This window comes from Sciurus vulgaris (assembly GCF_902686455.1).
Source record: "Sciurus vulgaris genome assembly, chromosome: 4".
Taxonomy (NCBI): Eukaryota; Metazoa; Chordata; class Mammalia; order Rodentia; family Sciuridae; genus Sciurus; species Sciurus vulgaris.
Window position 1 is genome coordinate 82522147 of NC_136464.1, and position 27307 is coordinate 82549453.

Genomic DNA, 27307 nt, shown 5'->3' on the forward strand with positions numbered 1-27307 from the left:
ACATACTTATAAATTAATGATGAATGTTCAAACATGATGTGTACATGAGATGCAGAAACAAAGATTCCATGAGCCCTATTTACCTACCCCACCAATAGGACAGGTGCTGTTGGCATTTTCACAAGACTCTCCTGTGTTGAGACAACGTGGGCCCAGAATGTTGGGGGACACATCTCCCAGGTTTGATGAAGCGAAGGCTGCTACATATGGTCCCTGCCGAAAGAAACACCCCATTATCTTTTATTCTTTCTTACTTCCTATAATGAGTTCCATTAAAGATGCATTCAATCCACTCTAGTAAACTATTCAAAATCATTTGCTGACAATAAAAAGAGAATATACAATATTCTGAGGACATTTTTCATTTCTGAGAAGATTCACATTACAGTCAGTACACATATATTATTACTGAAAATATTCCAATTATCGACAGAGTCATTTCAAGGAGGGTGAGTTTCAAATTTATGCCTCAAACAGAAACACTGAGACAAGAAATACACTGTGTAACAACAATGAAATGTAGACCTACCAATCCAGTGTCTAGTCTTTTATCTGGAGTGCAGAGGTACATTTACCCTTTTGAAAAATGTTGTAATGGGCAAAAAGCAAAGAGCAAATGCAGACTTCCCTTTGTAAAACTGAACCTAAACATCCTATCCACCCTTCTTTGAATCTTTCCTCTATTTCTCCAGCCTGGTTAGAGTCATTATCAGCCTTGACCCAACTGGTCTACCATTCCATCTTAAATGTCTAAATTTTTCTTAGAAAATGTGATAACTAAGCATTGGAAATCATATGCCTTTTTTGATACTAAAAAGACAATTCATATCAAAGTGTCTAGCACTCAGGCAATGATCATAAATTGGAACCTCTTTTCTTTCCCTAAAACAGAGGTGAAAATAAAGAAGCGTTTTGTCAATAAGAGGCTAAAACACCAGACTGAATGCTAGTGGGGCTACTGTATTTATAACATAACGTTCATTCTAGGTGAGGGCCTGGGAATCTATCCAGTCCTATATTCCTCTGCATTTGGTGTTTGTGTGCAGTGATCAGGTAGAACAGGGTGCCTCCTTCCACTTTGTATTTACTAATTTGCCCACAGATGAAGAGTTCCTGCAGTACCTGGACTGGCTTCCTGGTGCCCCCAAGTCTTATCTTCTCACTTACTGAGTTCCAAAGCTACTAAACAAGTCTGATGGATTAAGGTTGTCTCTAACTTAGTCCTTATTGTAGGAAAATGAAAGGAATTTCATCATTAAGAGGAAAGTGTGGTCCAGTGAAAAGGACTCATCACCTATCCTCATTCAGGATTCTTTCACCATTAAGAAGGTGCTTAATACTTTGAAGGTTCTGAAAACAAAAATTAACATCAGAGCTGGGAATGTTAGCTCAGTTGATAGAGTGTTTGCCTTGCTTGCACAAGTCCCTGAGTTCAATGCCTAGCACCACAGGGAAAAAAAAAAAAAAAAAAAGGTAACATCAGCATAGTTTATCTCATTTCCAGCTAGGTCAAAACTATTATATATTATAAAAATCTTGACCTTACTCTTTATCATGCAACTGATTGTAACTTTAAAATATAAGTAGTATCTGGCCACAAACAGCAAATGGTTTACTAATCATTAAAAATTTTTCTTTTCCTATTAGGTAGAACTGCAAATTCTTTCTATCCAAGCATATGTGTGGTCCATAATGACACTTTATTCTAAAAATATAAATTAGCTATTCTAACCATTGCATGAATGATGACACCCTATGAATTAAGATGAAACTTTCAATGACATAAATTCTCACCTGTCCAGGTAAATATCCTCTGTTCTTCTCTTGCTCAAAAAGGTAAGATGCATAGCCCATATTGTCATTATTTACAAGATGGTTGCTGTTGTTCATACTGACCGGGTGAATGGCAAACCAGCTGGAAGAGAACAAGAAGCCCCAGGTTAATCAAGAGAACCTGAGAACTGGAGCCAAAACTGAAGACTGGGAGCTTCAGTTTTCTCCAGCACGAAAAAGAATTTAAAAATGGAGGCTTTCCGTAGTTAGATTGGAAATGAACTTAAATTAAAAATAATGTGCTCAAGAAATCTAATCATTTTCTTAAATTAAAAATACAGAATGCCATTTTATTTTCATGAACTTTCTTCATCATCATCATCAGTTCTTAACAAGCACCAAGACTGGCCAGTTACCAGATGACATTTTTTAATAATTATAGAGGTGTAGACTTTGTCCTTCAAGACAGGCACAAAGATGATAACTATTCAAATCAATCCAGTCCAATTCAATAGATTTGTACAGAGGGTCAGCTATATACCAAGCACAATAAGTGGTGGTGTGCTCTCAGAATCTCACAGAAGACAGATGTGAATGAATGGCCTTAATACAGTGTGACAAATGGTAAAAAGAAAATAGGCATAAAGTATTCAGAGACCACAAATGACTAGCAATTAATTCTTAAGGGCATTATAGAGAGAAGGAATAGCACTGTAAATCCATGGAGGCGTGAAAGAGGATGTTATGCATAATTCAGCATATCTTTATGCATAGTAATAGCTTGCTTAAGTACAGAGATATATAGTTTACAAATTAATTTCACATCTGTTACTTTATTTGAACTTCCCAACAACCCTGATAGACTGTTTTACCTCCATCTGCATAGTTGACTCAGAGATGCAAAATGATGACCCCCCCTTTTCATAGAGGAATATGACTCAAATCGCGGTCTGTAAATCCTTATCCAGTGACTTTTGTAAGATCAAACCACCATACAAGTTAAAAAGATATTTATAGAAGGAAAGAGTGAAGCAGAATGCTTAAGATGAAAGAGATGCCAGTTCACAAAGTTTCAGGTTCATTTAGATTTATTTTTTCTACATAGGGTCTCACTCTGTTGCCAAGTCTGACTTCAAACTCCTGGGCTCAAGTAATCCTCCTGCCTCAGCCTCTCAAGTAGCTGAAACGAGATTTTTTAAAAAATGTATTTTGTGGTTCAACAGATATGTGTCGGCAGGGGGGTGCTTTAAGATTATTCAACAAGTAAATAGCATAGAAACAAGAAACAAAATTGAGAATTGGTACGCATTAGAAAACTTAATACACAAACCCAAGAAATGTAGGCTTGGATTCTGATTCAAATAAAAACAACTATAAAAAAAAAAAAAAAGACTATGGAAATAATCAGGAAGAACTGAATGCAAACATGGTATTAGATCTTTTTAAGACATTATTTTTAATTTTGTTGGTTGTGATGATGATTTGTAGTTACGCATTTTTTCTAAAAAAGAAATCTTTATCTAACAGAGATATTCACTAAAATATTTGAATGAAATAAATATATATTTTATATGCTTTAAATAGCAAAATGAACACAAAGGGAGAGGAGCAATGAAACAGAATGGCAGAGTACTGCCCATGACATTGAAGCAGTTGATAGCCACATGGAGAATCATTACCCCAATTCACTCTAAATTGGTACATATTGAAATTTTCTGTAACAGTGTTTTATTTCATGTTGGCAATCATCTCGAATTTTTAAAGCACAATATCAGGCCAAATCACCAGTCGGTAAACTGAATTAGGTCCCTGTGATGACTATTTACCACTGTACAAAGAGAAGTTTGGGCTGGAGATAATCTAAGATCATCCTCCAGAAGTTAATTGCAAGATTTTTTTGTATTTCAGAAAACCCTTCTCTTTGTTTTCTCTGTGTGGGGGTAGGGTGTCTCTTCTCTTAAAACTATAGTGTCAAAATAAATTTGAATCAACTGTTTTCCAGTTAGGTGGACTTTGATTTTTTGGAATTTTGCTCTGTTTCATTTAGAAGGAAAATGTGGCAATGGCCATGCCAGTTTCATAACTGAAATATCTCAGTCTGACCTGACCAAGCTGAAGTCGGTCCCATTCAGCCACACCACCATCTCCCCATTGCGAACAAAGGACACACGCTGCAGAACAATTCTCTCAACACTGGATGTTATCTAGCACATATTAGGCAAAGACTTTAAATAAGGGTCTAATTTTATTCTCATAAGAATCTTTTGAAACAACTTGGGAGGATAAGGTGGGAGAATCTCAAATTCTAAGTCAGCCTGCGCAACTTGGTGAGGCCCTGTCTCAAAATAAAAAATAAAAACGACTGGGGATGTGGCTTAGTGGTAGAGTGTCTCTGGGTTCAGTGACCAGTACCACAAGGAAAAAATAAAAAGAATGTTTTGAGTTAAGTTCTTCCACTATTACTATTCTCATTTTACAATGAAGGAAACTAAGTCTCAGGGTAGGGAAGTAACCTGAACAAGGTCACACAGTCATTAAGTTGAGAAACAGTACTGTGAATCCAGGTTTGTCAGACTATATATTAGCTCTTATTCACAATGGGATACTGGTTCTTTCCCTTCCCTTTATTCATTTGTTGATTGCATACAAGTTTAGTTAACTTTGACTCTGTGCCAGGCACTAGGAAAATAAGGATGAATGAGACTTCATCTTGCCCTTGAGAAATGCTGAGTCTTAAAGCATGAATAGGAACTTGTCAAGAACTCAATACAGATGTATTCCTAGCAGAGGAAATAACACCTGTAAAGGCATAGAGCTGGGAAAAGTGTGGCATGTACAGAGATTGGGTAGACAGTGTGGCCAAAGCAGAATGGATAACAGCAAGGAACAGCAGCAGATGAATTTATTGGGAGCCAAGAGTGGAACAGGCATTGTTTTAAACCCCAAGGAACTCAGAATTAGGGGTGTTCGCCAGCAGCAAGAAAGTTAAAACTATCCACAAAGTATCTGTGGAGGAAGCAAATGCTAAGTAGATTTTAGTCTAGTAGTTAGATTACAGATGACTTCCTATTTATTTCAGCTCTGAGAAAATCAGTTGAAGGTTTTATCTACAAAAGTGCAAAACCAATATCCCCCCCACACACAAAAAAAGTTATTTGTATTGCAGGAAAGGAAGATGTTGTATATTTTTCTCCTCTTTCCTTTGAAATATGTTGTTTAAATATCAGGCATGCCACAGCATGCCTGAAAGTACTATGATAATAGATGAATATTTATAAAAAATACAAAGAGGTGGTCATTTAATTTTAAAAGTCCATATTTACGATTTATTTTATCTGCTGAAAAGTAAAGTTCAAAGAAAAGTTCAAAGGAGAGTAAGAAAGGCTTAGTTAGTTTCAGAAGATGTTCAAATACAGAACTAAAAGGATGAACATGTTCCAGATAATAAACATTTTAAAATAATGATGATGTCACACCTGCATGGAAAATGGGATACAGGCCTCTGCCCCAACCAGTATGGTACAATCAAGAGGACTGAGGAAAGTCAAAGGATTAGAGATTTTACTTAGTTTGTAGCAAAGCCAATTAAAATTCTTGGATCTTCATTCCTGAGAATGGAAAATAACAAATCCCAACCATATTTTATGAATCAATAAGCAGCATATTAATATATGTTTTGGTTGGCATGGTGGCACATGCCTGTAATCTCAGTAGCTCAGAAGGCTAAAGCAGGAGAATCACAAGTTCAAGGCCAACCTCAGCAATTTGGTGAGGCCCTAAGCAACTTAGGGAGACCCTTTTTAAAATATATATATATATGTGTTATGGTTTGTTTCTAAAGTGTCTGAAGTGTTCTGAAAGCTCATATATTGAAGGCTTGGTCCCAATTGCAGCAGTATTCAGAGGTGGTGCCTTGGGGAGGTACCTGGATTATGAGGGCTCTGACCCCTTCAGTGGACCCACCCATTGATGGATTCATAACTTAATGGGCACTTGGGAGGTGTGGACACTTGTGGTGGAGGCTGTTAGGAGAAAGTAGATCACTGAGGGCATGCCCATGAAGAGTATATTTTGTTCCCAGTCCCTTCCCTCTTTCTCTTTTGCTTCCTAGCCACCATGAGGTGAGCCACTTAGTTCCACTACCTGCTCCTTGTCTCACCACAGGACCAGAAACAACAGAGCCAAGTGACCACGGACTAAACCCTCTGAAATCATAAATGAATCTTTCCTCCTTAGAACTGATTTTCTGAGCTATTTTGTCACAGCAATTGAAAGCTGTGACAAGCACAATATAGAATAATGATGTTCTTCTCCTGGGTGACTGTGGCATTTGGAGAACTAGATCTCTAGGAACTCTTTCAATTCAGACATTGTGTATTCTCTACTGTGAAACAGAAAAAATGGTGCCATAAACTAATAGAACCTCAGTGAAAGTCAAGTTTCACTCTCTCAGACTTGGGCCTCTAGGTCTAGCGTGTAAGTTGGACTATATAAAAAATGGTTTAAATCCAGCCCCTGCATAGCTCACCAAGCCCAGGAAGGGTATGACTGTAAGATTTATTCTCAGGAGCCTATGTACCAGCTGTGGCCTTCTAGAAACTAAATAGGAAAACAGAATATTGTTCATCCATTCGAAGGTTGTGTTTATGAAGATTCATGGTAATATAGGAGCTCTTTGTATAAACATGATATAGGAGGCTATGACGGGTTGAACAGTATCCCCCCAAAATTTATGTCTATCTAGAACTTCACAGTGTAACTTATTTTGTAATAGGATCTTTATAGATATAATCAAGGTAAAGATTAACTAAGACAATACTTAGTAGTCTCTAAAGCCAATGACCAATATTCTTATAACAAGAGGGAAAAAACAGAGGCACCCAAAGAAGAAAGTGATATGAAGATGAAAGCAGAGATAGAAGTAATGTATCTATAAGCCAAGGAAGCCAAGAATTGATGGTAACCACTAGAAGTTAAGAGAGAGACAAGGAACAGGTTGTCCCTCAGAACCTCTGGAAAGAACAAGCTCTGCAAATGCCTTGATTTTGGACTTTGGGCCTCCTGATCTGTGAGACAATACATTTCTGTTGTTTTGAGGCACCCAGTCTGGCATAATGTGTGGCTTCCCTTGAAAACTAATACAGAGGTCATATACTACTGTGGCCAAGCTTTCCAGTTCTGGAGTTGGGTACAAGTTACTTAACTTATTTGAACCTCCAATGTTCCCATCTGTAACATAATGATAATAGCAGTATCCACCTCACAACATTTGATACTTAAAAGAACTAACACAAGTAAAGTGCTTAGCACAAAGATGATCTTATACCAAGAATGGAATAAATGTTCACTATGATGATGTTGATGATGCTACTGCTACTACAGATGATGATAATGATGATGAGGAAGGGCATAAAACTCTGAGCATAATACATATGTGATCATAAGACTGATAAAATGCTGCAATATATGGTGCATGGGTACCATAGGACATGAGCATGAAATAATTATATGAGGATTCTCTGCCCTCTTGTGGCAGATATTTGAGGGCTCATAAAACATCCATTGGCTTTTCTGTGTCCCAGTCTCACTTGGAGGGTGGGAGCATGTGAATAGTTCTGGCCAATCTGTACTGTGCAGAAGGACTATCCCACCTGCAGGAGACTTTACAGGAACAGGAAATAGGTCTGTAATGTGGGGAGTTACTGGAATTTTACCTTCTATTTGTTGTGGTACTTGGCATTCATTGCTTTGATCAACACACCTCTCTGTCACCTCCCTCACAATCCTCCTCACCCAACCCAACTACAAATTATTGGGAGGAAAGAAAGGAAAGGGTGTTTCACTGATAATGTTATACTGGAAGGACTTTGAGGCCCAGCATTCTACCCAAGGATAACCTGAATTTTAAACCAACAGAAGTAATGAATAAAGACTGCACTCTTCAGATTGAAGAAAGGCAAAGAGTTCTTCTGCAGTTACAGGTAAACATGGTGGCCAGCATCCTGGGAAGATGTCTGCCAGCTCAACTAACCCATTCCTTATCTTCAAAAATACTGAATGAAAAGAGGCCCCTCAAAATATAATCATAACAAATTTTAAAACACCCTCTCCAGAAGGATACTGGAGAGAGATCTTGTTTGGGTGAATTTCATCAAGTTATGGAAATCAGAATTCTTGAGCCCTAACTGATATGATTAAGTGATCAACAAAACAAAACCATGAAATAGCCGAGAAGATTTTTTTTTTTTTTTTAAATTCAAACCAACTAGGAACTGAGGAAATTCAAAGGAAAACAACAGTAATTTGGCTTTGTTGAGTCTGTTGCTTGGCAACTATTATAATGTATGATAACACACATGATTGGCAAGAGCCTGGGATACAACCTTCTGCTCCTGTTTGCAGCAGGAGTGTAAACCAGAAAAACCTTTCTAGAGGGCTGTTTGGCAGTTTATAGGAAGAGCTTTACAATTTAAACACTCCATGTGGCTCAGCAATACCACTTCTATGAATTTAGCTTAGAGAATCATTGGCAAACATTATTTAAGAATTTTTATCACAATGTATTTTATGATGGGAAAAACAGTAAACAACCTAAACACCTGATGATTATTGGTTAGTTGAGTGTATTCTAATATATGTAATTATATATTCTAAATATATAATATACATACAGTGCTAATAGAAAAATTATCAAACTATATATACACTAAAATCTCATCTTTTAAATAAAAATTTTATAAATGTTTAGGGGAAAAGTCTAAGGCTATGTAACAAAATGTTAATAGAATAACACAGAACAGGGAGGTACAGAAAAGTCCAGACACATAATAATCACAATTTCTGAAAATAGATTCAACTCATTCATTGAAAGATAATCAAAATACAAAATAAATAAACAGCTATATGGTATTCATAAGAGATACTTGTGAACATAAGAACAAAAAAAAAAGGGTGAATGAAAATGACAGAAAAAACAGACATGGCAAATTCTAACCTACAAAAAGTTGAGTTAACTATATTTATCTTTCAAATTTAAAAAAAAAATTTTAGATACTCAGAGAGTCACTAAAAAAACAAGCAAGCAACTGAAAAACCACGATTATCTTAATACATGGAGACAACATTATTAATATTTTCATAGTATTTTAAAGTTCCAGGGCCCAAAGTGAGTAAAACCAAATAAGCTTTCAACTCTGCAGCAGGCCCTTGCAGTCACGCTTGTTTCTTCTTATGAGCTCCACATAGGAAAAAGAACAGATGCAAATTACCTGAATATTAACCATGGATACTTTGGGATAATATAATTTTGAGTTGAATTTTTTTCCTTTCTACTTTCATGTATTCTTTCATGCTTTTTTTTATGGTGAATATATCTTATTTAAATACTGAAAAAAATAACACTTGGAAAAAAAATAACAACCTTAAAGATTTTGTTAGGTTAAAACATTCCAACAATCAAGTCCAATGTCTTCTGCCAACTGGCTTTTATGGCTTTGTTTTCTAAACTTGTGACATTCTAACAAGCCTGATTTATCTCTGTTGTCAGTCAACTGTCATTACCCTTGCCATCAAAAAAGTCCTGACCTAGTACCTTCTCCTTATATAAGAATGGACCAGACACTGGCTGAAAGCTCACTACACACCCATGGCCTATGCTCCACTGGAGAAGCACGTGGACATGTGGATAGCAGAGGCAGAGCAGGAAGATAGCGTCAAGCTTTGGAACTTACAAGAAAAAAAAAAAAAAATCAGTGATATGGCAGCAGAGAGCAGGGCTTTATAAACCAGAGTTAATACAAATAGAGGAGGCATTTATGAAGACACTTTTAAAAAGAGGTCAAAAATGGTGTTGTGAATGGCAGTGACTAAGTTTTTAACATTTGCAATTTGAATGGGGTCAAGTGAACTGTGGAAAGTGGACAAGGTAGAGTAGAAGCAGCGGTATAGACAGATATTGTGATTCAAAAAGTCATAGTTAGAGAAGGTAGAGGAAATTTAAACACATGGACCCTTCTGAGTTCTGTAAGTCAATATAATTCAAATAAATTAGTGTAATTCCAAATTGAATTTTCCTGTTTGTACACAAATTATTCAAATAACTTGTATAAATTGACACCCTATTATTTTAAAAATGTCTTTGAAAAGCCTCCTTACAGGACCCCTTTCTGTAAGAATCCAAAGATTTGCATTAAATAAAACAGAAGGCAATGAAGCAATCATTCAAAGACCTGCTCAGATCTTCCCTGTGACTCCAATAAGTAGGAACCACATCAAACTGATTCCTTCCTAGTGGGCTGCCAGAAAGGAAAGGAAGGGAAGTGAGGAGAGGCATTCATGCCACCCCTGTGAACTTAAGGGAAGAAAAGCACGATGCTGGCTGTTGTGTTGTAGGCCAAACCCATCTCCTGAGCTGCCACTCTCAAGGCTGCTTTCACCAGGCTGGCCTGGCTCTTTCACTAACCAAAACTGCCATTTGGGTTACTTGCCCGGTGACTTTCTCTCCCTCTCTCTCTCTCTCTCTCTCTCTCTTTCTTTTTAAACCTCTGTTTTGCTTTCCTCCTTCATACATGTGCTGTCTTAATATGTCAGGATTTCTCAAGACCCAGTTTTGTCTCTGCTGAATGACAGACTCTGGGGTGCCTTCCAAAGTTTCCCAAAGTATATTTTGTATATATTTTGCTTACACTTATATTTTGCTTATATTTTAATTCAAAATTCAGAACATTCCCAGCATGCTCTCTATGTCCAAAAAGGTACAGATATTTTCCTGACAGGTCAAGTGAGGAATGGACAACTATAGAGGGTTTTGACCTACAAAATAGATTTGACCACATAAATTTATTTCATTCCTCTAGTCACTGCTCTTCTTAACCCTTCAGTAGTTCCTACCCCCAATCCCAGCTTAAAACACTATAATGATTTTCCATTTCTCTTAGTATAGACATCAAAATCTTCATTGTGACATCTAATCTTTTGCTGTATCTCACAACACCCTGACCCTTTTCCTCTGTGCTCCAGACACACAGACTTCCCAGCAGTTCTCCGAAAGGATCCCAGGTCTTATACACATATTTCTCCCACTGTGCTAACTTTTCTTTTCCATACCCCCTTTTGCCAATTAATTCCTATTCCTCCTTCAGCTTTTGTCTCTTCCTCAGGGAAACATTTTCCAAACTTCTGACAACAGCAAATTCCTTCAAGATAGCTCTACACATCTTCCTTCCTACTTAACTTAATTATAATTTAGTATATAACATTATTATTATTATTATTATTATTATTATTACTATTATATAATTTGTTAAATTAGTACTTAATCCAATTGTAAATTTTATGTGTATTTTATGTCTATTTATATATCCTCTGTCTCCATCAGTAGACTGGAAGGGCAACAACTGTCTGATTTTGCTTATGATTGTATTCCTGGGATTAGCTCAGTTCATGACACACACATTCCACACAGATTTAATAAATGAATGAGTGAATGAGTAATAATCTCTTTGTAAAAAAAGATAGAATATCCATATTGAGAAATGTGGAAAAGTCACGGAGAATTTAAGGCATTCATTCAAGGAGCACAAACATAGGCATATGATTCCAAGGTATTTGGTTCCTGATTCTAAGGCCAGGGAATGCATCATTCCAAGGACTGAAAGTATGGATGGCACATATTAGGTGCCTATTGCAGACTTGTTGACTAAAGGAATAAAAACAAAAATAAAAGTAGGAAGAAATTATGAACTTTGATAGGGTTTCAGTGTGTCTTAGCTGTGACATTGGCAGGTCACATCACCTTTGTTTCCCAGCTGAAGGTTGAGCTAGAACATCTCCATGCTTTGGAATTCTGGTTCTGTATTTCGAAACTCCTCACACATTGGGATTCTGCCTAACAGCAGACACCTACATGTGGTGGCTGAATTACTTAACAACCCAGATTTGACTTTGTGTTTTACATCATTTTTAATGTATCCAAAGAGTAATTATCACTATGCAACCAGAGGCAATTGCAGGAGCAGTTATATCAAGGATAACATATGGCAGCTATAGAAACAATGGAAAGTTATTACAGGATATTAAGTACAGCAGATGGAAAAGTTTTGCTATAACCTTGACCATTGACCCTGAGACTTCCAGATATGTAATAGTTATATGCAAAGGAACAAAGAACATCTGGCAAAAAAAAAAAAAAAAACTAGCATTTTTACATTTTCCCATTGTTAAATGATTCAAAAACTAATAAAAGGAAATCATGAATAGCATCAACCATCAGTACAAGAGGTTAAATAGAAACTATAAGGATGTTATGGCTTAGAGATGAAGTATCCCCCAAAAGCTCAAGTATGAGACAATGCAAGAAAGGGTAGAGGTGAAATGATTGGGCTCTCAGTGCCTTAACCTAATTGGTGCATTAATCCTCTGCTAGGGATTAACTGAGTAGTAACTATAAACAGGTAGGGTGTGGCTAGAGGTGGGTCATTCAGGGATATGCCTTTGGGGAATATATTTTGTCAGTGGTGAGGGGAGTGTCTGTCTCTCTTTCAAAGACTTCCTGGTGCCAAGTCCTGAGCTGTTTTCCTCCACCACATAATTCTGCCATAATGTTCTACCTCACCTCAGATCCTGAAGAATGGAGTTGGCCATTCATGGACTGAGACTTCTAAAACCATGAGCCACATAAACTTTTCCTTCTCTAAAATTTTTTTGTCAGGTCTTTTAGTCACAGCAGTGAAAAAGCTAGCTAAAACAAAGCAAAAGCCACCTTCTCCCAGCAAACATGATGTATTCAACATAACTTGTCAGAGATTTGTGTTCTAATCAAATTCCACACGAACATGATCTGTAATCTAGATTTTCCTTAACTTTCCTGTTCATTTCCCACCTACTCTCTGACCTAGCACACACTCTACCTCAGAACTCACTGTTTTTCATGATGCCTTGAGAAATTCCATGACTCCTTCAAGGTCCAGCTCCAATGTCATTTTCTCTTGGAAACCTTCCACAGTGCTTCCAAGAACTCACAGCTACCTACTCCAAAGTCCCATAGAATTTATTTATACCCACACAATAGCACTTTTGGTCATCTGGTTTATCTTATGGTAACCTATCTATTTATCTTGTTGTTCACTTTAGTTACCCCACTAACCTGTAAGACCCATGAAGATAGGAACCATGTCTTATTCATCTATCCAAAGCAATGCATTTACACGACTGACATTTAGAAATTCTGAGTTAAATACTAGGTGACAAATAATCAATAGATGAATTTATTTTAATGGAAGAATAAATTTTATCATGTCAGCCCACATAGCAAAGTTTCTCAGGGAGTTTTTAGTGATCTCATTTTACACCCCAAAAAGGAATTCCAATGCTAAGAGTTTCAAGCACTTTTATATGCCAATAATGGAGTTATTTAGAAGAGGTCAAATTATATTCTATTCCTTGCCTTTTAGCTCAAAGGATTATGTTGTCTATGCCAAGCATGTCTATGAATGCATTATCTCATTTAATCCTCAAACAACCCTACACAGTATTATTATTCCCACTTTCAAATAGAATAACTGAAGTCTAAGTGGGTGTTATTTTCCCTAGGCCATAAGGCTAAGTGACAAGAGAGATTAGACATGAACCCAAGTTAGCCTCACCCTGAAACCTGAATTCTTTATCACCTTGATGTCCTCCACCTAGTTTTAGGGTCAAATTGTGTATGTGATATACTTTGTGTCATGGTCTTTATTTTTCTTCAGTACTTGGTTACTTTTAATTTACTTTAATTTTTAAAATTTGCTTTTAGTTTTACTCACATAAAATCTTTCACTTAGATATTTCATGATTCTACTTGGCCAACCCTTTGCCATCACTCTAATACTTATCAATATTTCAAGGACTCACTTCCTCCCATAGAATGCTCAAAATGGCCTAGGGATAAGAAAACTGGGAGACAGAGTAGTCATATAACTTGCCTAAAGTCACACAGTGAATAAGGATGAGAGTCCAGAGCAAATCCAAGCCATTTGACTCTAATACCCAAGCACTATTATGAATTTCTTTGGGGGCATTTTTGTATCATACATAAGTCCACAGGTCAAAGTGTGGACATTACCCAGTCAATGCTTGAAGAGGTCCAATTTCAGTGACCAAAATCACATAGGAATGCAAATTCATGCTTTTTGAAGTAAACCAGATCTGTTTTCCCATATGCTGTTACTGCCAGATAACAGTGTTAAAATATGTCCTGAGCTATAATTCTACCTTATCTGCTCAGTTCTGTCCTATTCCTAATTGGCACTGTCCTGCATTATATTTAATCCTTTTAGGAAAATATAAATAATGTTAAACCCATAGTCACTTGCCTGATTTGTCAGGTTATTTTCTTATTTTATCAAGAAATAACTGTCCATACCATAGAAGCTTTCTATCTGATAAAGTAATAAGCATCAACATTTACTGTGTCTTTATGACATGTGCCAGATACTGTGCTCAGAATCTCACCAGGACCCCTCACTTGTCATCCTTATATCAGCCCAAATTTATAGGGGACACACTAAGGTCTGAGAGACTGAGAACCTTGCCCAAAGTCCCATTACTGCTCCCCAGTTGTGTCTGACTCCAAGTTTGAACTCTTAACCACTTATATTTTCTCACCATCTGTGGGTACTATTCTAGTCTCTTTTTTCCCTCCATGTAATTAAGGAAAGATCTCCAGACAAGTTTAAACAAGGGGAAAAAAGGAAGAAAGAGAAAATAGAGTACCTGATAAGGCCCATGTCATCTCCATTCAAATCCACCATTTTCAAGAGTACCATTTCCTTGTCTGTGTTTGAAGAATACCTAGTCAGTGAAACAAAGAAACTTAGTTCTATGTTAGAGACTGGCCCTCGTGTATGGCAAATAATAAAAGCTGATAGAAAAATAAAAATACCTCTTAGTGAGATTCCTTGAAAAGTAACAGTTCTGTGAACCCCATCCAGTACCTCATTCCTCAGTAAGGAAATGGTTTATAATTACGATTGATGTTAGGAGTACTAAGTAAACTGACTAGAGTTGAACTATATATTTTTATACAATATATGTAAGATTATATAACATATAGGCATTACTTTTAGAAAATGATTTGTCTTTGACATTTCTATTTCTATCAACTTTTAATGGAATCTCTTGGAATGTGCAGGAGTATGCAAAGCCAAAATCATTCAAGACCTGTAACTTAAGTGTTTCTTTATGTACTTTCAAGATAAATCAGATTATAGTTTCTAAAAATCAATACCTCTGAATGCAATTGAAAAATATGCAGGGAAATGTAAAATGTCAAAGTCAAGTTGAGACTGAGATATTGTTGTATACTGCCATAGTGTTACAAACCTGTAACAGATTTGAAAAAAAAAAAAATCTCCCTTAGTTGTTCCATTTAGTTATATTTGTTTTATTTTTTGCTTTTCCTTCCAGATTCTTTATTTGGGGGAGAACAGGTAACTGGGATTTGAACTCAGGGGTACTTGATCACTGAGCCACATCCTCAGCCCTATTTTGTATTTTATTTAGTTACAGGGTTTCACTGAGTTGCTTAGTGCCTTACTTTTCTGAGGCTGGCTTTGAACTCAAAATCCTCCTGCCTCAGCCTCCTGAGCTGGGATTACAGGTGTGTACCACCATGCCTGGCTTTATTTTTAATTTTTTTTATCTTGTCTCTCTTGCCCTACTCTAGTGAACTAAGATGATTTCTTCTAGATAACACATAATAAAAGAGCTATTCATTAATTTAACAAAGATGTGTTATGCACATTTTAATCTCTATTTCACAGATGATGAAATTGAGAGTTAATAAATTAAGTAACTCCCTAAAGGTCACACAACCCAAAAGTGGTAAAGCTAAGTTGAGACCATACTTGTGTCTGATTTCAAAGCCCAGAGTGCTTTAAACATCTACCATGGCTCCCTGGGCCAATAAAGGACAGAGATATATGGGGGGGGGGGGGGGGGGGGGGTTTGCTGGTATTCATTTCTACATTCACTTTTTGTTTCTGAGGATTTTCTCAAAGAAAATGCAATGATATTCTTTTGATTATTTCCCCTTACCTTGCTCTCTCTGACTGTGGATTCTTAAGGTAAGATGTAGGACTTCGATTGATCTGTACACCATCTACATCTCCTTTATTGATGAATATTTTGCCTGGTTTCATGTTTGCATGTGCTATCTCGATGCTCTGAAAGTTCAAAAAAGACAAAGGGGTGGGTGTGTTGTAAGCTTCGACATCCTGGTGTAGATGATGACTTAGTCAATGTAAAAGAAGAGCCCTGTGAACAATTTCCTTTGTCTGTAAGATGTCCCCACGTGGGATAAAAGCTGAAAAGCCACGTGGCTTGTGTCATCTGTAGGTAAACAGATGGCCTTCAGGGCTGAGACAGAGGAAGTGCTGTGCATAGGTAAGCAGAGTGCCCATTAGCTCTTGCCTCCTCTGCTCTCAGAACTGCCCTTCAGATGGCCAATATGGGAGACTTGACTCCCAAGACACTGGGGCAAGACTTGTTAACATACCAGTGTTCCACCCTCCCTGCCCTCTCCATCCCACCACTTTCTAAGGTAGAGTTTTCAAACTTTTTTTTTTAACTGAAACCATAGTGAGAGATACATTTTTCATCATAACTTATTACACACCAACATATGCATCCTAAGACAAAAGTTCATAAAACAAACTATCACAGTGGGTGATGCATTGTGATATTTTTCCATCTATTTTATTAAAGTGCTCTATATTTAATGCTTATTGCCACCTATGAAATGTATAAGTGAAGAACACATTGCTAGTCACTGTGAAAAACGCTGTTGTAAAGAGAATTCTACCTTTGCCAGGTGAAATTTGGGGGTGACTTTGTGAGGAAACAGAGACTAAACCTGGAAGGCCAAGGGGGGAAAAACAACATAAACAAGAATACTGTGCAAAAAAAATTAGCTGGAATACAGGGAAGAGGGGAGGAAAAGGTAGCTGAGCTAGGAAAGGCGAGGAGCTTGAGGGTATTGGTGAGAAGTTTCCAGGGGGTTTGCATCTGCTGAGGAGGACTTGAGAATGGGGATGTGTTTTTACCAATTGTATTCTCTTTATTCTTTGGGAAATATAAGAAAATATTAGATTTATTTGAAACTGTAGTTCCTCGATAAGTTCCTTTCCATGTGACTTTGTGCACAGAACAGACCATGTGGGGCCTTATAATTTATAAGTGTTTTCTGTCTCCTTAGATAATAGCCTGGGGCTTACTGCCATAGAAGCCTCCTGTTCCTATCAATCAGTGCTTCTTGCCTAATAGTCCATGGCTCAGAACCAGAAGCAAAAGGGACTCAGGAAGGAAAAAGACCGGGAGGTGCTAAGACTTGTCACACCTGGATCCTAGAGGGATTCTCTGTATCACACCAACTCACTCCTAAAACACCAGTAAGAAGGATAAGGAACTGCCTTGGGGAATCTTTGCCTACCTGTACAATACCAGTGACCATATACTCAAAGGTTCGATTGCTAAATCCTTCACTGGCAATGACAAATATAGTGTACTGGAAATATCCTGCTGGACCTGAATGTGTGTGAGTGCCACTCAGGATAACATTGTCTCTTCTGTACAGGGAGCCATATTTGCTCTGCAGTCTGTTCAGGACCTTTAGGAAAAAAAGAAAAAGAGAACCAACAAGGGGGATAACATACAAACTCAGCATGAGAAAAGACTCTCCTGAATTCAATCACTGATCCATCCCTTCCATACCCCTTTCATGTGGCCCTTCACTCTCTTTATCATCATAGTAACAGTAATAAGAATGACAATAACAGCTATAGCAATCACTAACATTGTATAGATTTCTGTGTGCAAGCACAATCCTAGGTATTTTTTTATACATTATGTCCTTTAAAAATATTTAGAACAATCCCAAGAAGTAGGTATTGTTAATCTCATTTTTTAACTCAGAACATTGAAGTGTACAGAAGTTGAATAATTCATTAGTGGCATAGCAGTGAGCAGAGCTGCCTTCCAGAAGTTAATTTGCAATCCAGAGTGTAGAAGAATCAGACTCCAGATCTCAGTCTACCGAGCCAGTATTCTTAAACCAGTAACCATTCAACACATAGTATTAACATTCAGGCACCTGCTCTAAGCACATGGAATATGGCAAGTTCCTACCTTGAGGATGTTTTTACTCTAATGAAGGAGAAAGATAATGTACAAGAAAATGAATATGTACCAGTATGACATACAATGACAAAAGCTATAAAAAGAAACATTGCTGAGGGAAAAGATAGTTAGTGAGGAAAAACCTATCTGAAGAGGGATGCTCTTTAGCAGAGGCTTACCTAAGGAGAGAAGCTGGCCATGCAATATCCAGCATGGAAGCCTTACAGGCAGAGTAAAGAGGCTTTGCGAGGCCTCTTAGCTACTTCACTGCCTCACTTTCCAAGATGAAGAATTCATCATCTCTGACACAGACTGTTACATCTGTTGGTCTAAGGCAAGTCATCCAGTGTGATATAAGGACAGCCCAGTAATCTTGTGAAAGGTCCACATGGAGAGGAACCATCTTCCCAGAATTACTTGCTAGAAGATTTTGTCAACCTCAGTCAAGTCTCCAAACAACTGCAACCTCAGTCAACATCTGTGTACCACCCCATGACACAGAAATAATGATGTGCGACTTCTGCTCTAACACAAGTCAGAGGTGCTCAAACTCAGCCACTCTGAGATTTCTAAGCCACATAATCCCTCTGTGGTTATACATGACAATTATTGCTTTAAGCCACTATGTTTTTGGATGATTTGTTGTTCAGCAATAGATAATTAAGATAAAGATTCTTGGTAAATGTTCACTGAATTAGTCAACAATTAATATGCAACTGCATGACTAGTGTCTTTGTATGGAGCACATGCAACAAGAAAACAGAAAATTAGTGATGTTGCTAAGTACCTACTTCTGATTGTGCTTTAAACAGCTACAATGTGAAATTTGGTTTTATTGTGGCTTCTTTGTGAAGAATATGAAAAGGATCCAGCAAAAGCGTCAAACCCAAAACAAACGTTAGCAATGCTTACCTTGAGTATGGCATAGAGTGTCTGATGAACCATCTCTCTAGGGGTGGGGGAAGCCCTCATATATTGTTTGCCAATTCCTGTGATGTAAATGCTTCCACCATGGTCAATTTTTAAAGCTATCAAAAGTTTAACAACCAACCCACAACATCCCTTAATATTTAACAACAAGCTTACATGAGCTGGTGCAATCCACTTCCAGAACACCACTATTCCACAGGGAAGTAGCAGCTTATACACTGCATATTTAACACAGATAAAGACATCCATTCAACTTCTGCCTCAGTAGAAGAGTGATATCACTTATTCCAGCCACATGGTCATTAAAACATAAAGAAGATTTTGCACACTATCTTGCCTCATTAACCTGTCCGTGACCCAAAGACCAATTGTTTGGTTATCACAGCCACATAAGCAATACGAAACTTGAAACAAATATGGAAAGGAAATATGACAGAGCATAACTAACGTCCCTCTGACCAAGTAGTCCTCATCCACCATCCCGATGTTTGTATTCCTTCTGTTTCACCATAAGTCCAGCCTCAACTCCTCATCACTTCCACATATCCTTCTACACAGTAACTACCACACTACGAAGAAAAAAGTCTGTGAGGAGAAGAGAAGTAGAAGATGAAGGGACACAACCACACTTTGAACTACAGTCAAAGTCTGACATTCTTAAAATTCTGCACCAAGACAGGAATGTAATAGGAAAATAGAACTGCAAGTCAACTTTAAAGTTCCATAACCCCACTCATTTTATTCCTAAGTACTATAACATTGGAATTTTAGAATTAAATGTTATTAATTCATTTCTTTTTAAGAATCAAGCTTTTAAAAAGATAGTAATTATGAGGGCTGGGGATGTGGCTTGGTAGTAGAGCACCTGCCTAGCATGTGTGAAGCCCAGGGTTCTATTCCCAGTTTCACACACACACACACACACAAGATAAATCTTGAATTTTAGAACAAAAAAGCTACAAATAGCACACCCACAACTGCAGACACCTTTTCCTAAACCATAATCTCTGATAAGGAAGCCAGACACATGAGACTTCTGGGGAAAATAAAACATATTAAATAATAATACAATAATCATGCCTGCAAAAAGCCTTTTCTTGAAATAAAAGGTATTTTAACATAGAACAATGCAGTTAGGTTAATGTATGTAGCTGACTTTTCTGTCTTCTACTTCCATTCCATTCCTATTGCAGATACTCTTGGGAGCATGATATAGACCGTTAGAATGTCATTCTGTTTTCCTACCCTGCTTCACTGCTCAGAGATCCTCTCTAATCTTCATTCGTGCTGGAAATGTCATCAGTCTTAAAAACTGAGACAGAGAATCTACCTAAAACCAGGTGCTAAAGACAAGCTTAATTGTACTTAAATAGGTAATTTTATTTTTCACACCTTGCTTTGAGTTAACATGGAATAACTAAGTTGGTTTATTTAAAGGCCTTCCCGCTGGGTTTCAGATTGCATAGGAAAGTAAAAATAGGAAGGAATGGTCACATGGTACCCACTATTGACATGACCTCATCTACAAACCAACACATTAAACCCCTCTCCCCTTCCCACTCCAGCCCCAAAGTATACTTTTTTACTCTTCTGTTTTCTTTGGTTGCTTAGAAAAGAAGTATAGTATAATGGTAATAATCATGGACTCTGGCACCAAAATGTCTAAAGTTCAAATCCCAGTTTCCCGGTCTGCCTAAGGACTTAACATCAGCACCTTCCCATAGAGTTGCTTAGAGGATAAAACAAGTTTACATTTACAAACTTTGTTCCATGTTAAAATACTCTTCACATACATATATATGTATGCATATACACGTATATACTTATAAATTTATTATATTCATACACACATATGTATCCATATATAAAAATGTAAGGTTGGAACTTAGAACAGTACCTGGCTCATCATGACTAGTATGTTTTAGTTTTTATGTCTATTCATCCTCAAATCTCATTAGGATTTAATTTCATCCCTTACCAACATGAAATCTCACCGCCATCTCACTGGTTTAAGATCTTTGTGCCAACTTCAAATGATATAGGGGAAATGTCAGGCAATGTTTAAAAAATCTTCTTTGACTTTAGTTTCTCTTTCTTTCTCTTTCAGTCTTCCAATACCTTATAAAATTCCACTGTATTAAATGCCCTCTGTTTTAAATACCTAGTATGATACTGTTTTCCTAACTGGACTCTTACCAATAAAATCTCAATATTAAAAATCTGCTGGACTGGGACTGGCGCTCAGTGGTAGAGTGCTTGCCTAGCACATGTGAGACACTGGGTTTGATCCTCGGCACCACATAAAAATAAATAAATAAATAAATGTATTGTGTTCATCTTTAACTAAATATATATATTTTTAAAAATCTGTTAATTTGCTCTAGTTCCACTTTATTCCAATCTGTATCAAACATTACTGTTTGATTAATCATCCTAAACCAAAATTGTGTGTATATTACCATTCAAAAGTTTTCTAAGACTCCACATAACCCTAGAATTAAAAACAACCTGGAATTCTAGACCCTCCACAATTAAGGCCAACACACCTTCCAGATATATCTTCAACACCTGACTCCATGTGTCCTAACAGAATTCTTCTGTTCTCTCAGCAGAGTCTCTGTCTCTCCCTTTCAACTCTCTCTGTTCATGCTGATCCTTCCATGTTATCTCTCATCTCTCATTTTAAACATTTAAAATTCTGCTCACTTAAATGTCATTTCCACTATGAAAACATTTTCATAATCAACATTTCCTGAATCCTTTTGAACTGATCTTAAAATACTATATATATTCTACAAATGCTTCAATATTTCCTGTAAGAGTTAAAGCTTAATTTTCCTACCTATAAGTATGAACTAGATTTAGTGACTTGTTTAATAGCATAGGGTGAAAGTAACGGTGTATAACTTCTAAAACATGGTTATAAAAGGTACTGTGGATTCCTCCTTGTTCTTTCTCTTGGGATGCTCCCTCCAAAGGAATCCATCAGAATATGGAGTGAGGAACCTGAGGCTTTCTGCCAACAACCACAAGAGTGAACCATCTTGCAATGAGATCTCGAAGCCCAAGTTGAGCCTTATAAAGTCCACATTCTTTGCCATAATCGTGATGTAAGAGAACCTAAGCCAGAACCACAGAGCCAAGCCAGTCCTGAACTCCTGACCCGCAGACCAAATAGGATAATAAATGTTGTTTGAAATTGCTATGCTTTAGGATAAATCATTACACAGTGATCAATAAATAATATGCCAGCGTACTTTACTCCAGAGAATAATGTGTGTTACTGAAACAACTCTTCCTTCAATGCTCCGATTAGACGGTGACTTCATAGGGGACATGGAGTATGACTCACTTAACTGTGTCCCCTGTAGTCACCAGCAAAGTGCTTACAAAAAGCAGGTGGTCAACATATTTCTTCCTCTAAAATAATAATGTCTCTTAAGAACATGGATGAGTGGATGGATGGAAGAATGAATGATGGCAGATGAATGGATGGATGGAATGGGTGTATGGATGTTGACTGAATGGATAAATGGGTGGGCTGGTAGGTTGATAGGTTGATGAATGGGTGATGGATGTGAATAGTCTGGGACAGCCTATAGGCGCTCTTGGCACTCTGGCAGGTAGCCTCTCACCTATCAATTAGAGGAGGGGTCTCAGGAAAGGGAAGCCTGACCTGGTTTCCCTGTTGAGTCACAAACCCTCTCTTGAAATCAGGAAAGTCAATTCTCCATGACTTTCCTCTCCTATAACCTAAATTGAGCTGATTTCTCTTTAGGAAAGGCCTAGGTGATCGGCATCCCCTATTCCTCTTCCCCAAAGAGGTTAAGAGGCAACTCCATAGGTGGGGATGGGAGGGGGACATGGGCTCTGGAATTAGGCACACATGTGTTCAGAACCCAGCTTCCATATTTGCTAACTGTCTGAATTTTGGAAAGTTACTTACCTTCTTTAAGACTTAGTTATCTTATCCATAAAATGGGGATACAGCAAAGCCACCTTAGAGTGTTTTTTGCTTGTTTGTTTTCTATTTTTTACAGATTGCATTTTGATTCATACAAATGGGGTACATCATTTTGTTTCTATGGTTGTGCACAATGTAGATTCATACCACTGTTTTTTGTTAAGTATAGGAGGGAGGAAAATACTCAATCCCCTCTCCTGTTTCCACATATGGGAGAGGCTTCCACCCCACTCCCAAGGGAAGGTGATATTGGAGCAATGCCTTCAGACCATCTCTCCACCCCTTCGCTGGCCTCTTCACACAGCCAGAATAGCAAAGTGTTTCACAGGTGGGACTCACAGAATGCGACACTGCATGACTGACATTTACAGTCATTATTCTGGCCAGCCTCCAGATCCTCCTCTTCCTTGCATTCATGACTCTGTGAACAGATGTGACTAGATCGTTGTGACCTGATCTTATGCAGAAAACTTAACTGGGTCAAAGGCTTGAAAATTTGCTTCAAGAGGTAGAACTGGAACTCCTCAGCTCTCATTCTATTCTGACCCCTCTTTTTCCTTCCCTCCTTGTCTTCCTCTCTCCCTCTCTCCTCCTCCCTCTCCTTCTCTTTCTCTAATCCTTATATGCCTCAGACAGCCCAGGACCCTCCATGTATCTTTTTGCTAAGCTTAACTGTCCCCACAGGTGGGTAACAAGGTCTAAATTGGGGGAAAATCAAAGAAAAGTCTTCCATATTCTATACAATACAGTTTAAAGATAAAGAAAGTTGATGTTATATTCCTTTAAAATGTTTGTCACATAAATTTCCAAAGTCATACAAAATGACCAAAATAATGCAATGAACACCCTGTGCCTATCACCCAGTTTCTACAGTTACCAACTTGTAGCCAACCTCATTTCAATGTTACCTCTTAATTCTCATTTGACTCTTTGCATCTCTTCTCAATTGAGAACTTGAAAGAGAAGTGATGAATTGATGCTCTCAAACTTCTAACAAGGAATGATTTAGTGAGAGAATATATGTGAAGGTCACCTGGAATATAACAAGCTTTCAAAAACATTAACATTCATAATGATGAGCCATCTGCAGAACGTAAAATGAGTTTTGATCAAGATTACTTAGACTGCAATGATGAGAATCATTCCTGTACAAAGGTATGCTAGACAAGAGCTTATATTGAAGGTAGAGGCTCACTCTGGGAGAAACCAGGAGTGCTTACTCCATCATGTTTTGTTCACCCAGACTTCCTTTAAATCACATCATTTCTTTTGGCCCTCAGTTACCTACCTCCAGCCTGAGTCGTTGGGATACCATGCCTATGTCGACACTGACAAACACTACTCGGTTTGACCCAGTGGGTTCCGCCATGATGAATGCACGACTATACAGCCTCGTGAGGATGCCCCGAGCATTCTGGCCAGATTTCCCATAGCCCATCTAAAGAGAAAGAGAGGAGTGAGAACCACTCTAGCTTACTCCCCTACAAATGGAAAGATGGCACAAACATACAAGAATAGACTCTTTCAGAAAGACAAAAAATGAAAGCCACATGAACCCATAGCTCTGGGTGAGATAACTAATTTGTTTTCAAGAACATAAATAAATAATAAAACCAAAATCATAATAATGGCTTTAACTTTATGTTCAAATGAAAAGGCAATGTATTGATCAGACAGGCAGAAAACACTCACTGTAATATGTCAATGAAAGAGCTGGTGTGGCTCAGGAATTCCACTTCTACACTGGAGACCCTTTGGAGGCCATTCTGTTCTTTAAAATTGAAGTTTTTTGTCTGTCTGCTTAAGGTACTAAAGAAGGAAACATTTCCTGTATCTCTACCCTACACTGTTCAGGAACATCCTGAAGATAGGAGCCTGGGTCACACTGGTTGTTTGGTATGTGATTTTTTTTTTTTTCCTTTGAAGAAAATGGATGTGGGGGAAAAGGTACACTCATACATTGCTGGTGGGACTGCAGATTGGTGCAAGAACTATGGAAAGCAGTATGGATATTCCTCAGAAAACTTGCAATGGAACAACCATTTGACCCAGCTCTTCACTCCTCAGTTTTTACCCAAAGAAATTAAAATCAGCATACTACTGTGATGCAGCCACATCAATGTTTATAGCATCTCAATTGACAATAACCAAACTATGGAACCAACCTAGATGCCCTCCAACAGATGAATGGATAAAGAAACTATGGTACATATACACAATGGAATATGGAATATTAGTTGTAAAGAAGAATGAAATTATGGCATTTGCAGATAAACTGATGGAAATAGAGAATATCATGCTAAGTAAAATAAGCCAATGTCCAAAAACCAAAGTCAAATGTTTTATCTGATAAGCAGATGCTGATTCATAGTGGGGGGTGAGGGGGTAGCAAAGAATGAAGGAACTTTGGATCCTGCAGAGGGGAGGGTGGGAAGGGGTGGGGTGGGGAAGGTGAGAAGGACTGTAGAAGGAGACAGACATTATTATCCTATATACATGTATGATTACACTACTAGTGTGACTCAGCACCACATACAGCCAGAGGAATGAGAAGTTATGCTCCATTTTTGTACAATGTGTGAAATGTATTCTACTGTCATGTATAACCAATTAGAACACATTTTTTAAATTACAAAAAAAGAAAAAAGAAAATGGTATCATTACAATTAAGTAATCTTTACTGAGGTAATTCACCCTGGCTTTTATCATGCTATCTCTCCCTAAACTAAGCCAAGTCAGATTACAGGCACCTATCCCTTTTGTCACTATTCATAAAACCTACCTGTAAAGACTATACCCCTACTTTCAGAATGACCCCTCGTGAGAGTGTTCACTTAGGGTTCACATTCCAAGTCACTTTTCAGAAGAGACAGCTGGGAATAATTCTTAGAATATAAAATTACTTGGTAACAGGAAGCAAATCCCATCAGACATATTCATGCTCTAGTTTCTTAGGGAAGCACTGACATAAATAGGTACTTCCACAACCCTAGCCAAGAAAATGCATGCTAGCAGTCAATAGGCCACTACTGACCCATAGAAGTGTTTCATTTGGCTTACGTGATGTTCACTAATACTAAGTACGAACTGTAAAGTTCCCATTACGGTTGCCTGCGTTTTCCAAGTGAAACCAGTTAAACTCATAAAACTGATCAATTGACTTTACAAAGAAATTGTGATTGAATAAAAATGTCCTCTTCTTTATAGGATATTTCTAGACAACAGCAAAGTCAATGGGAAGGCTAGAAGACAATAACAAATGACATAATAAATAGGAATGAATGTAGAATGCAAAATAATAAAATTACTTGTTTCACAGACTCCCTAAGGAGCCCACCATTAACCTACCAAATTGATATCTGCTACTTGTCCTGTGCAGTCAGCTCGCCCAACACCAATATAGTAGCCACTGAAGTTCTGAAATAGAGGCGGCTCTGGGGTGCAAGTACCTGGAGAGACTTGCGTGGTTATGTGGCCCTGCATGGCTGGAGTGCTTTGGGTGGTAGGAAAACCATGGTCTCCTGAATCTAAAATAGAGTAAGATATTGGAGAAACAACATTTCAGTCCATTTTTTTGTTTGTATCCATTAGAACACATAAGTTCAGTTCACCAAGGAAAAATCTTTGTATATTCTTTTATACATTAAGATACACCATGAGAAACAACATAGGAAACTGAAATCATAATTCTAAGCAACATCTGTTTTGGGGGGAAGTAGCAATGTTTCAGACTAACAGTCAGGGCCTCTGAACTGCCCTTCGGCTTCTCCTTGTGAGCCTTTCCTTGTCTGGCTCGTCTACTTCACTCACTTTTCCTGCATTTATGTTCCAGCCAAACAAAACAGGAACCGGGTTCCTCTCACATGATTTGCTAAATCCTGCCTCTGGGTTTTTGTTTTGTTTTGTTTTCTTCCATCTATCCATTCAGACCTCTCACTCCTTTCCTTGCTACAAACTTGTCTCCATTGCTCCTTTCAGAACAGATCCAGTTCCATCACACCTAGATCTAGCTCAGCTCCTCTTCTCCAGGGTGCCATCCAGCTGTGTCTACCTGCCCTGGTCCCCCTTGCCCTTTCTAAGCCTTTTATTAATGCAACCCAGATTCTGTACACTTGGTGACATAGTTCTACCTATTGTAATTATTCTCATATCTATGTGTATTTATCCACATATATACTATATTAATGTAATTAGAAATACTATATTTCTAAAACACAAGCACACATGAATATCAAGGGAGCCAGAATGACACAGAGATTAAGAGGCAGGTTCCAGAAACCAACTGCCTGGTTTTGAAACCTGACTCTGCCAATTACTAACTGAACACATTGCTTAACTCCTTTCACTTCAATTTTCTCATCTACATAACATAGACTATAATAATATCCTCTTCCTAGGGTTGTTTTGAACAATAACTATGTTAATACATTTTTGAAATTTAGAGCAACAGCTGGTAGATAGCTTTGATTTTCCTTACATATTTAAACA

The 27307-nt window shown here is 37.7% G+C and overlaps 1 protein-coding gene across 4 annotated transcripts in view; it reads right to left on the bottom strand.

Annotated features, from left to right (window-relative positions):
• ASAH2 (N-acylsphingosine amidohydrolase 2) overlaps positions 1–27307 on the bottom strand; it is a 98940-nt gene that overhangs the window by 36292 nt on the left and 35341 nt on the right. For 3 of the 4 annotated variants that reach the window (XM_079138297.1, XM_079138299.1, XM_079138298.1), the window contains 7 exons: positions 26168–26346; positions 24108–24257; positions 17240–17416; positions 15847–15974; positions 14524–14601; positions 1795–1915; positions 88–213 (listed from right to left, as the gene is read on the bottom strand). In XM_079138297.1, the coding sequence (XP_078994423.1) occupies positions 88–213; positions 1795–1915; positions 14524–14601; positions 15847–15974; positions 17240–17416; positions 24108–24257; positions 26168–26346 (959 nt within the window). Of the gene's footprint in view, positions 1–87; positions 214–1122; positions 1269–1794; positions 1916–14523; positions 14602–15846; positions 15975–17239; positions 17417–24107; positions 24258–26167; positions 26347–27307 lie in introns of those variants that run through there. The other variant, XM_079138300.1, reaches the window with a different exon arrangement.